This window comes from Rhinopithecus bieti, unplaced genomic scaffold, assembly GCF_001698545.2.
Source record: "Rhinopithecus bieti isolate Rb0 unplaced genomic scaffold, ASM169854v2 scaffold_10548, whole genome shotgun sequence".
In the NCBI taxonomy this organism is placed as follows: domain Eukaryota; kingdom Metazoa; phylum Chordata; class Mammalia; order Primates; family Cercopithecidae; genus Rhinopithecus; species Rhinopithecus bieti.
In genome coordinates, this window is record NW_016806834.1 from 2197760 (window position 1) to 2209738 (window position 11979).

Consider the following 11979-nt stretch of genomic DNA (forward strand, 5'->3'; position numbering starts at 1 on the left):
TTGCAGACATGTGATTTGAGTTTAGGAAATGGGATTGTACAAAGAAAAGAGATGGAGAAGAAACTGGATGAGGGTTTCGCACTGGGTGTCCCATCCACAGGCCTCAGCAGCCCTGCCACGGATCTGCCCGATTCTTTCGCATCAAGAAGTTGATCTTGCGAGCCATTTCCATGTTGTAGATCCGCCGGCACCTTTCATAGCTTTCCCTCTGTCGCCGGCGGCATGGCTTCTCATAATACCGCCGACGTTTAATGTCCTCAATGAGCCCATCCATAGTGAGGATTCTGTATAAAGGCAAGCAATGAGGTTAGACATTTGGGATCATCATTACTCTTTCCCAGTTTAGCAAATAGTCAGAAGTCGATTGGCCAAACAATTGGTATTTATAAAAATTACAGTGGGAAATGGTGGCAATAGAGCATTAACTGCCTACTTACAGAAGCCTCAATAAGAATCTGTGGGCCGGGTACAGTGGCTCATGCCTGTAATCCCACCACTTTGGGAGGCCAAGGTGAGCAGACTGAGCCCAGGAGTTTGAGACCAGCCTAGGCAACATGGCATGTGTATGTAGTGCTAGCAACTTAGGAGGCTGAGGTGGGAGCATCACTTGAGCCCAGGGGAGACTGAGGGTGCAGTGTGCCATGTTTGCACCACTGTACTCCAGCCTGGGTGACAGAGTAAGACCCTATCTCAAAAAAGAAAAAAAAAATTTCAGCATGGACAACAAGGCAAAACCCCGTCTCTGCAAATAATACAAACATGGTGGTACACGCCTGCAGCAGTCTCCTCTACTCAGGAGGTTAAGGTGGGAGGATCAATTGAACCTGGGAGTTCGAGGCTGCAGTGAGCTGAGATCCTACCACTGCGTTCTAGCCTGGGCAACAGAGTGAGACCTTGACTCAAAAAAAAAAAAAAAAAAAAGGCTGGGCACAGTGGCTCATGCCTGTAATCCTAGCACTTTGGGAGGCCAAGGCGGTTGGATCACCTGAGGTCAGGAGTTCAAGACCAGCCTGACTAATATGGTGAAACCCTGTCTCTACTAAAAATACAAAAATTAGCTGTACATGATGGCGTGCGCCTGTAGTCCCTCCCAGCTACTCAGAAGGCTGAGGCAGGAGAAATGCTTGAACCCAGGAGGCAGAAGTTGCAGTGAGCCAAGATTGCGCCACTCTACTCCAGTCTGGGCAACAGAGTGAGACTCTGTCTCAAAAAAAAAAAAAAAAAAAAAAAAGTGGGGAAATAAAAAAGCAATTAATTACATGGTCCTTGCTCTTGTAGAGTTTATAGTCAAAGTTATGTTCTCAAACCTATTTTACCACAACACACCTGAGGGATATGATACAGTCCCTTAAGAACATGTCTCCCTGCAGCAATGATTCTCAACTAATGGGCATTTAAGAGACTTCAATTGGGGAGAGTCATTTTCAATAAGAACAAAATCACTAAGGGTGATTCTTAAGGTGATTCTCTTACTTAAAGTTCCATTCCACCAGGCGTGGTGGCTCACACCTGTAATTCCAGCACCTTGGGAGGCTGAGGTGGGTGGATCACCTGAGGTCAGGAGTTTGAGAGCAGCCTGACCAACATGGAGAAACCCTGTCTCTGCCATAAATACAAAATTAGCTGGGCATGGTGGTATATGCCTGTAATCCCAGCTACTCAGGAGGCTGAGGCAGGAGAATTGCTTGAACCCTGGGGGCGGAGGTTGCGGTGAGCCAAGGTCACGCCATTGCACTCCAGCCTGGGCAACAAGAGCGAAATTCCATCTCAAAAAGATCACTTGAGGTCAGGAGTTCAAGACCAGACTGGCCAACATGGTGAAACCCCGCCTCTACTAAAAATACAAAAATTAGCCGGGCGTAGTGGTGGGCGCTTGTACTCAGGAGGCTGAGGCAGGAGAATCCCTTGAACTTGGGGTGGAGGTTGTAGTGAGCAGAGATGGTGCCACTGCACTCCAGCCGAGGCAACAGAGACTCTGTCTCAAGGAAAAACAAAACAAAAACAAACTCACAAGAGGCATTAAACCTGAACATGAGAACAAGAAAGTGGCTGTGAAGGAATCCTAAAGAACAACTTATCTGAAGTGTGAATACACAGGTTGCCCTATTTCCACTCTTTTCTTATACCAATTATTGTCTTAAATCAGATCACGTCACTCTGGTGCTAAAAAATCTTTCCTAATGTACAGAATGACCTAAGCCACTAAAGTTCCCAGAATCATCTGCACATTACAACTGCCCAGGGATCTTTTAAACATTCCAAACCCTGGGCCACACCCCAGTCTAATTAAACCACAAAGGAGAGGGAAAGGGACATGGGCAGGTTTTTAAGTTTCCCAGGTGATTCCAATGTACAGACAGATTTTGGAACTACTAGTCTAAGCTCAAAGCCTGAACAATTGCACCCTATATACATATCTTTATCTTTAATAACCTGCCCTACTGATCACTTGAAGTCAGGAGTTCGAGACAAGCCCGGCCAACATGGTGAAACCCCGACTCTACTAAAAACACAAAAATTAGCCGGGCGCGGTGGCTCAAGCCTGTAATCCCAGCACTTTGGGAGGCCGAGGCGGGCGGATCACAAGGTCAGGAGATCGAGACCATCCTGGCTAACACGGTGAAACCCCGTCTCTACTAAAAAATACAAAAAACTAGCCGGGCGAGGTGGCGGGCGCCTGTAGTCCCAGCTACTCAGGGAGGCTGAGGCAGGAGAATGGCGTGAACCCGGGAGGCGGAGCTTGCAGTGAGCTGAGATCTGACCAGTGCACTCCAGCTTGGGTGACAGAGCGAGACTCCGTATCAAAAAAAAAAAAAATACAAAAATTAGCTGGGCATGGTGGTGCCCATCTGTAATCCCAGCTACTTGGGAGGCAGAGGCAGGAAAATAGCTTGAACCTGGGAGGTGGAGGTTGCAGTGAGTCGAGATCAATGCACTGCACTCCAGACTGGGCGAAAGATGGAGACTCCGTCTCAAAAGACAAAAACAAAACACCTGCCCTATAATGCCAATGCTGTAGTCACACTTAAGTATATGCAGTTCTACAGGCATCCTACATACTTGTTTTTTCTTTGCTCATGATATTCCCTCTACTTAAAATATCATTCTTTTCTTTTTCTTCCTGATGAAATCCTACTTGTTCCTCAAAGGCCCAAATCAATTGTTATCACATCTGTAAACTAGTTCAGGTGAAATCAAACTTTAGCATGCAGTAGTCATCTGGAAAGCTTGTTAAAACAGGGATTGCTGGCTGGCCACGGTGGCTGACACCTGTATCCCAGGACTTTGGGAGGCCAAGCTGGCAGGATCGCTTGAGCCCAGGAGTTTGACACTAGCCTGAGCAACATAGTGAGACCCCCAGCTCTACAAAAAATAAAAAATTAGCCAGACATGGTGGCTCACACACCTGCACTCCCAGCTACTTGAGAGGCTGAGGTGGGAGAATGGGAGAATTGCTTTAACCCAGGAGATTGTGACTGCAGTGAGCCATGATCGTGGTACTGCACTCCAGCCTGGGCAAGCAAGACCCTATTTCTTTCGAGACGGAGTTTCGCTCTCGTTGCCCAGGCTGAAGTGCAATGGTGCAATCTCAGCTCACTGCAACCTCTGCTTCCTGGGTTCAAGCAATTCTCCTGTCTCAGCCTCCCAAGTAGGAATTACAGGCACCCACTATCAGGCCCAGCTAATTTTTGTTATTTTTAGTAGACACAAGGTTTCGCCATGTTGGCCAGGCTGGTCTCAAACTCCTGACCTCAGGTGATCCACCCGCCTCAGCCTCCCAAAGTGCTGGGATTACAGGTGTGAGCCACTGCAGCCGGCTTTTTGGTTTTTTTTTTTTTGAGACAGACTCTTGCTCTGTTGCCCAGGCTGGAGTGCAGTGGCACAATCTCGGCTCACTGCAACCTCTGCCTCCCGGGTTCAAGTGATTCTCTTGCCTCAGGCTCCCGAGTAGCTGGGACCACAGACACGTACCACCACGCCCAGCTAATTTTTGTATTTTTAGTAGAGATGGAGTTTCATCATATTGGTCAGGCTGGTCTTGAACTTCTGACCTCATGATCTGCCTGCCTGGGCCTCCCAAAGTGCTGGGATTACAGGCATGAGCCACCAAGCTCGACTGTGAAACCCTATTTCAAAGACCACCACAGACTGCCGTGCCAGTTTCTGATTCTGTAGGCCTAGAGTAGGGGGCCAAGAATTTGCATTTCTAACAATTCCCACCTGATATTGCTGCTGATGGTCCAGGGATAACCAACACCATGGCACACTGTTAATGGCTTTTTTTTTTTTTTTTTTTAGGCAGGGCCTCGCTCTGTTGCCCAGGCTGGAGTACAGTGTCACCATCTCGGCTCCCTGCAGCCTCCGCCTCTCAGGTTCGAGCAATTCTCCTGCCTCAGCCTCCTAAGCAGCTGGGATTACAGGGGCGTACCACCACACCTGGATAATTTTTGTAATTTTAGTAGAGACAGGGCTTCACCATGTTGGCCAGGCTGGTCTCGAACTCCTGACCTCAGGTGATCCACCCGCCTTGGCCTCCCAAAGTGAGGGATTACAGGCGTGAACCACCACGCCCGGCTAATGTCTCTTTTATAGCACTGGTCAAACAGTATTACATTGAACCCCTCACCGGGTTGTGTCCTTTCTAAGGTTAGAGATCAAATCTGTATTTCACTTTTGCACCTAACAAAATACTTGATGAAGAACAACTAGGAAATGTATGCCAAAAATGAGTCCGTTAGATGACTAATAAATGTCCATAGCACAAGGGATTAAGTGACCTTACAATATATACAGTTCTTGGGGATATTAGCTCAGAAAGCCTCAATAGTATGACCTTTACTACGATGGCACATTAGAGTTTAGGTAACATTTTTACATCCATCATCCTAACTACACTCCTATGAAATTGTTTAGGCAAATAATGTCCTCTTTTTATAGATTAGGAAACTGAAGTTCAGAGAGGCTGACCTGCCCAAGATCACAAAATGGAACTATAAGCAGAATTCAGTAGTAAAGTGCTCTACGACAGTATTCTGCTTCTCAAACAAAAACCACCAATTTCAGAAGACAAATTGTTGCAGTATCCATGGGTAAAAGAGGGAGTGAAGAGCTGGGCTAGACTCTTCAATCAGAGTAAAGAGGAAATGGAAGCTGATACAGGACACTGGGAGAAAAGAATGATCTAAGCATGTAAACATTTATTTCTGCTGAGACTTGTGTTTAATACTGTCTAATGAAGGTTGCTTTTTGGACTAGAAAGTAGTATACTGGAGAAAATATAGAAAAAAGCCCCTGAAAAAGATTGGATATATAATATAAAAAGTACAAGGAGACTGGATTTGAGAGAATACAAAAAGGACAGAGATCCTGAATAAATATGAGGAATAAATAAATATGAGGAAGAGGCATCTATTAGAATGACAGACAGTTTAAAAGTAGGATGCAACAACACTGCAAGAGGAGGAAGGGGTTGAGTATGACTCAGGAACCCTACTGGAGTTCCAAAAGGCTTCTAAAACAAAGGTGATCATCTTACCAAGGAAATGCCTGTACTGTCAGGCAAAAGGGCAAGACAAGGAAAAAGAATAATAAAAGAACATAAGAATGGTGAAGGGAAAAGAAAGAATATAATGATGGGGATTGGTAAATGGCATTCCCTGGATGTACTACTTACTTCCAAAACACAGACCAAATAAATTCCAAGATGCCAGATGAGGATTCTCTCCCTTACCTGGCACATTCTAGTCATCCTAAAAAAGGCATATATTATCTTCAAATGATCCAGAGTTCCTACAGTAGAGGTATCTACTCAAGTTTACCTCTAATAGAAAAGGATGCAAGAAGAGCTTTGTAAAACACAAGAACAGAGGGGGTGTTACTAATGATGCTTCTGCTTCCAAAAGTAGTTCAAGGACTAGCACATCAAGAGCTTTAGAGTAAACAGATCAGCCTGGAGTTCGGGCGCCTGGCAACCTAATACCGAAGGAGAAACCAGCTGCCAGCTTTAGTGAAATTCAAATGATTATGTAAAAGGAGCCAGGCTGCCTGGAGTGGGGGGAGTTGCGGGTGGCAGATTCACATGTCAGTGTAGCCAGTCTACGTCAGGACAGACGTGTATGCAGAAGGACTCAATGGACCTAGAAGGTAGCCCACTAGGCGTAAAAGGAGTCAACAGGGCATGCTTCCAGTGTACTCACCTTTCTTTGCTTGGGGCCCAGTCAATCATGCAGGGCTTCCTAGCAACCCCCACTTTCCACCTCCTCATCCCCGGGCACCAGTGAGGGCCCCCAGTTATATAACAGGCATTTTGTGGTGGCCTCACTGGGCAGACACGTAGGCTATTTCCCTTGTAAGACTCTCTCTGTACTTCAAACATGGTAAAGCTTTAATCACCTCCCTCTAGACTCATTTGCTCTCCCACCTATTGTAATTAGGAGAGCAATTACAGAACGAGTAAATTATTTTTAAACTACCAGCTATGAGAAAGCTGAAAGAGATCAGGAGACGGTTGGAGTGTGAGAGAGATAATACAGAAAAAGTGGCCAGAGACAGGACATTTGGGAAAAGCAGAGAAAAGGAAGAAACAGAAAAGTGCATCAGTCAGAAAATGTGATTAACAGGCAGCAGGAAAACAGAAGATTGGATCACTCCAAAATCAGTCTGCTCACATATACAAGCTTAAAAGTCCTTACCTAGAAAATTATTCTGAGGCCAGGCGCGGTGGCTCACGCCTGTAATCCCAGCACTTTGGGAGGCCAGGCAGGCCAATCACGAGGTCAGGAGTTCAAGACCAGCCTGGCCAACATGGTAAAACCCCATCTCTACTACAAAAAATTAGCCGGACATGGTGGTAGATGCCTGTAATCCCAGCTACTCGGGAGGCTGAGGCAGGAGAATCACTTGAACCCAGGAGACAGAGGTTGCCGTGAGTGAAGACCATGCAGTCTGGGCAACAGAGCGAGACTCTGTCTCAAAAAAAAAAAAAAAAAAAGAAAAGAAAAAGAAAAAAGGAAATTATTCTAAGACTGGTATGTTTTTTAAACTGCTGCCAGCCAGGTGCCAACCCCTTTTCTTTTTTTTTTTTTTTTTTTTTTTGAGACGGAGTCTCTGCTCTGTAGCCAGGCTGGAGTGCGAGGGTCCCCGGGGGCGCCGCTGAAAAAAAAAAAGAGGCGAAACAGAGGAGAAGAAAAAAGAAGAGTGGCCGATCTCAGCTCACTGCAAGCATCCGCCTCCCGGATAATCAACGCACATTCATCACTGCCTCAGCCAACCGAAGTAGCATGGAGAAACTACAGGCGCCCGCCACATCGCAAAACCGCTAATTAGAATATATATTTTTGTAATATATTATAATTATAGTACAGACGGGGTAATATCACCAATGTATAGCAGATAAGTCTATGATAACAATCCTGGACCTCGTGATCCGCCCGTACATGGCCTCCAAAGTGCTGAGAGAAATAATTAACAGAGACAATATGAAGCCACACGCGCACCGAAAGAACTGACAAAACATTAGAAATAACGGTGAACAAAAGGAACATTTATGTTCATTAAGAAGACATTTAATGAGAGCTTCGGATGTGCCAGACACTTTGGTAAATCCAAGAGATAGACAAATGAAAAAGCCTAAGTTTCTGTCCCTAAGGAGGCTACAAGTCTTTTTTTTTTTTTGAGACAGGGTTTCACTCTGTCACTTAGGCTGGAGTGCAATGGCGTGATCTCGGCTCACTGCAACCTCCTCTCCTGGGTTTAAGCAATTCTCCTGCCTCAGCCTCCTGAATAGCTGGGATTACAGCCGTGCACCACCATACCCGGCTAATTTTTATATTTTTAGTAGAGACGGGGTTTCACTATGTTGGCCAGGCTGGTCTCAAAGTCCTAACCTCAAATGATCCACTTGTCTCGGCCTCCCAAAGTGCTGGGATTACAGGCATGAGTCACGGTGCCCGGCCAGGAGGCTACAAGTCTATTATAATAATTTTCAATCCTGGTGAAATCTCATGGTATGTTTTTTAAAATGCTGCCAGCCAGGTGCCAACCCCTGGAGATTCTAATTCATCTCAGATTGGGCCCTGGCATTAGTTTTGTTTTCCTGACAGTTCCCCAGGTGATCCTAATAGGCAGCCAGGGTTGAAACCACAGGGTGTCACACTGACCACTCTCCTGCTGTCTAATATTAACACTTCCACCCAGGAAATAGGTATGTGTAAAATGCCAGTCATCAATAAAAAGAGAACCATAAAAGTAGTATGTGCGTTGGGTGTGGTGGCTCACGCCTGTAATTCCAACGCTTTGGGAGGCCGAGATGGGTGGATTACTTGTGGTCAGGAGCTCGAGACCAGCCTGGCCAACATGGTGAAACCCTGTCTCTACTAAAAATACCAAAACTAGCCGGGCATGGTGGCAGGCGCCTGTAATCCCAGCTACTTGAGGGGCTGAGGCAGGAGAATCACTTGAACCCAGGAGGCGGAGGTTGCAGTGAGCTGAGATCACGCCATTGCACTCCAGCCTGGGGGACAAGAGCGAGACTTCGTCTCAAACAAACAAAAAACAGAAAAAAAACAGGAAAAGCAAAAACTGAATGTTTATTAAATTAAAAATATAGGCCGGGTGCGGTGGCTCAAGCCTGTAATCCCAGCACTTTGGGAGGCCGAGGCGGGCGGATCACGAGGTCAGGAGATCGAGACCATCCTGGCTAACACTGTGAAACCCCGTCTCTACTAAAAAATACAAAAAACTAGCCGGGCGAGGTGGCAGGCGCCTGTAGTCCCAGCTACTGGGAGGCTGAGGCAGGAGAATGGCGGTAACCCCGGGAGGCGGAGCTTGCAGTGAGCTGAGATCCGGCCACTGCACTCCAGCCTGGGCGACAGAGCGAGACTCCGTCTCAAAAAAAAAAAAAAAAAAAAAAAAAAAAAAATATAGTGGCTGACAAGGATTTTTAAAACAGGCAGATATAAAGGGGTATAGACAACCTTAGACAAAGAAGTAAGAAGAGAGTCTTCTCTCAAAAGATAAGAGCTGGCCTTATGTTTTCTGCAAACCTCGTATCAATGAAGAGATAATCAGGAAGGAAATGAGAAATATTTTGTTTCTCAGATTCTTTGTTTCAAATTTTAAGTGTAAATGGGGATGCATTCCATATATGATATGGGGCATCACTGCAGTCTCTGTCTCCCAGGTTCAAGCGGTTCTTCTGCCTCAGCCTCCCGAGTGGCTGGGATTACAGACCTGTGCCACCATGCACAGCTAATTTTTGTATTTTTAGTAAAGACGGGGTTTTGCCATGTTGGCCAGGCTAGTCTCGAACTCCTGGCCTCAAGTGATCCAGCTTCCTCTGCCTCCCAAAGTGCTGAGAATACTCGAGTGAGGCACTGCACCCAGCCACTACTCTCCAGATAAAACTGTAAGAAGTGGTTCGGCTGGACATGGTGGCTCACACCTGTAATCCCAGCACTTTGGGAGGCCGAGGCGGGCAGATCACGAGGTCAGGAGATCGAGACCATTCTGGCTAACACGGTGAAACCCCATCTCTATTAAAAATACAAAAAATTAGTTGGGGTGGTGGCATGTACCTGTAGTCCCAGCTAGTCGGAAGGCTGAGGCAGGAGAATTGCTTGAACCTGGGAGGCGGAGGTCACAGTGAACTGAGACTGCACCACTGCACTCTAGCCTGGGCGACAGAGGGAGACTCCATCTCAAATAAATAAATAAAAGAAGTGGTTCAGTAAATAATACTATACCACAAATTTTGTTGTTGTCAAAGTAGCTAATTTTCTAAAACAAAATTCTTGTTTTGTGTTATCTGTACTTTAGGAATAAGGGAACTAAAACTGAGCCTTTTGGAAATTTGTTTACCATTAAATAATAGCTATCCTTTGATCTTTCAATAATATAAACATCTCAACAACCATGGCCAGAAGACCCATCTAAATCTACCAAAATAAATCATACAGATAAAGATTTACAGGGAGAAGTCAGAAAAAAAGAGTGAAGTTATACATAACACATGCGTTTTCCCAAGTTCAATATTCATCTCACTAGCTAACTCACTACAGGGTCTGGATGTGACCTATAAAGACGTTCACTGAGTGCAGTGGCTGAAGCCTGTCATCCCAGCACTTTGGAAGGCCAAGGCGGGTGGATCACATGAGATCAGGAGTTTGAGACCAGCCTGACCAACACGGAGAAACCCCATCTCTAGTGAAAATAGAAAATTAGCCAGGTGTGGTGGCGCATGCCTGTAATCCCAGCTACTCAGAAGGCTGAGGCAGGAGAATCGCTTGAACCTAGCAGGCAGAGGTTGTGGTGAGCTGAGATGGCGCCATTGCACTCCAGCCTGGGCAACAAGAGCGAACCTCTGTCTCCAAAAAAAAAAAAAAAAAATCGTTCATATTGTTACTTCCAAGATAGCAAGATAGGGGCAGAGAAAGGTCATCAGACATAATATACTTCTCAGACATGCCACCAGAAGGTCAGAAATAGGAGAGTTGGGAATGAGGAGAAATAGAGAAAAATGAAACAGGATACCTTACAACCTGGTACTTATCTTTACTTTCAGCTAAGTGACAATGTAGAGGGAACAGCTTCAGGCCAAGGATATGATTGTTATGCACACAGAATGAGGTGATGTGCTGACCCCAGATTTTTTGTTGTTTTTTAAGTCTTACTCTGTGGCCTACACTGGAATGCAGTGGCATGATTCTGGCTCACTGCAGCCTCCGCTTCCCAGGTTCAAGTGATTCTCCTGCCTCAGCCTCCCAAGTAGCTGAGATTACAGGCCCCTGCCACCACATCCAGCTAATTTTATATATTTATTAGAGACGGGGTTTCACCCTGTTGGCCAGGCTGGTATTGAACTCCTGACCTCAGGTGATCCACTCGCCTCAGCCTCCCAAAGTGCTGGGATTACAGGCATGAGCCACCACGCCTGACCCTAAGACCAGATCCTTTTAAAAGACATATAAACCATTCTGAGCCTGCAACTGCTTCTCATTTACACAGCTTCTGACAGCATTTTTTTCCTCACTAACTGTGATCTTCTGCCATCTGACCTTCTACACCTAGAACTCTCTGCTTGGCTAAGAACTAGGTTCCCTTTCCTTTGCCCTCTCAGTCCTCAAGAACCCTAAAGATATTTAAACCCAATCAGATGAGGATTCTGGGTTTTTTTTTTTTTTAAGCTACACCTACTGAAATAAGATAAGGATTCTAAATTGGAAAATGAACTACCGTAAGTGTCTCCATTTCTAGTAAGACTGTAAATAATCTATTATTAAAGAACACTGCATTCAAAAGATGTGCTTTAGGCTCCTCTCCACCATTCAGTAATTGCATAACCCATTAAAGATAATCTGATCTTCCAAGGCTTCCCTTACTTATGAAATAAACCTACCACATTAAAGGCCTTAAGGCAATATCTTTCCTACATTTTTTTAAGAGACGTGGTCTCACTATGCTTCCTAGGTTAGAGTGGAGTGATTATTCACAGGCACAAGAGTGCACTCACACTACAGTCTTGGACTCCTGGGTTCAAGCAATCCTCCTGCCTCAGCCTCTGGAGCAGCTGGGACTACAGGAGCCCCTTCCTTACAATTATTTGGTAATTCAACTCAACAAGCATTTGTTTCTCCAAAAGTTACTTCACACTGGGGAAAGAAAATGATGAGTGAGTCATACCAGAAAGTCAAAATCCACACAACTGGTGAGAAGGGAAGGCTAAGAACTTTTTGCTTGAGAAATCAGTGGTAAAGTATTACTAGGGCTGGGCCGGGTGCAGTGGCTCATGCCTGTAATCCCAGCATCTTGGAAGGCCGAGGCGGGTGGATCACAAGGTCAAGAGATTGAGACCATCCTGGACAACATGGTGAAACCCCGTCACTACTAAAAATACAAAAATTAGCCGGGCGCGGTGGCTCAAGCCTGTAATCCCAGCACTTTGGGAGGCCGAGACGGGCGGATCACGAGGTCAGGAGATCG

At 45.7% G+C, this 11979-nt stretch overlaps 1 protein-coding gene across 1 annotated transcript; it reads right to left on the bottom strand.

Annotated features, from left to right (window-relative positions):
- Positions 1–6265, bottom strand: MRPS21 (mitochondrial ribosomal protein S21). The gene is made up of 2 exons (XM_017877866.1): positions 6198–6265; positions 1–302 (listed from the first exon to the last, which is right to left on the bottom strand). Exons 1-2 carry the CDS (start codon positions 6263–6265, stop codon positions 104–106), a joined length of 267 nt encoding a protein of 88 aa, XP_017733355.1. The 3' UTR covers positions 1–103.
- Positions 6266–11979: the final 5714 nt, after the last annotated feature.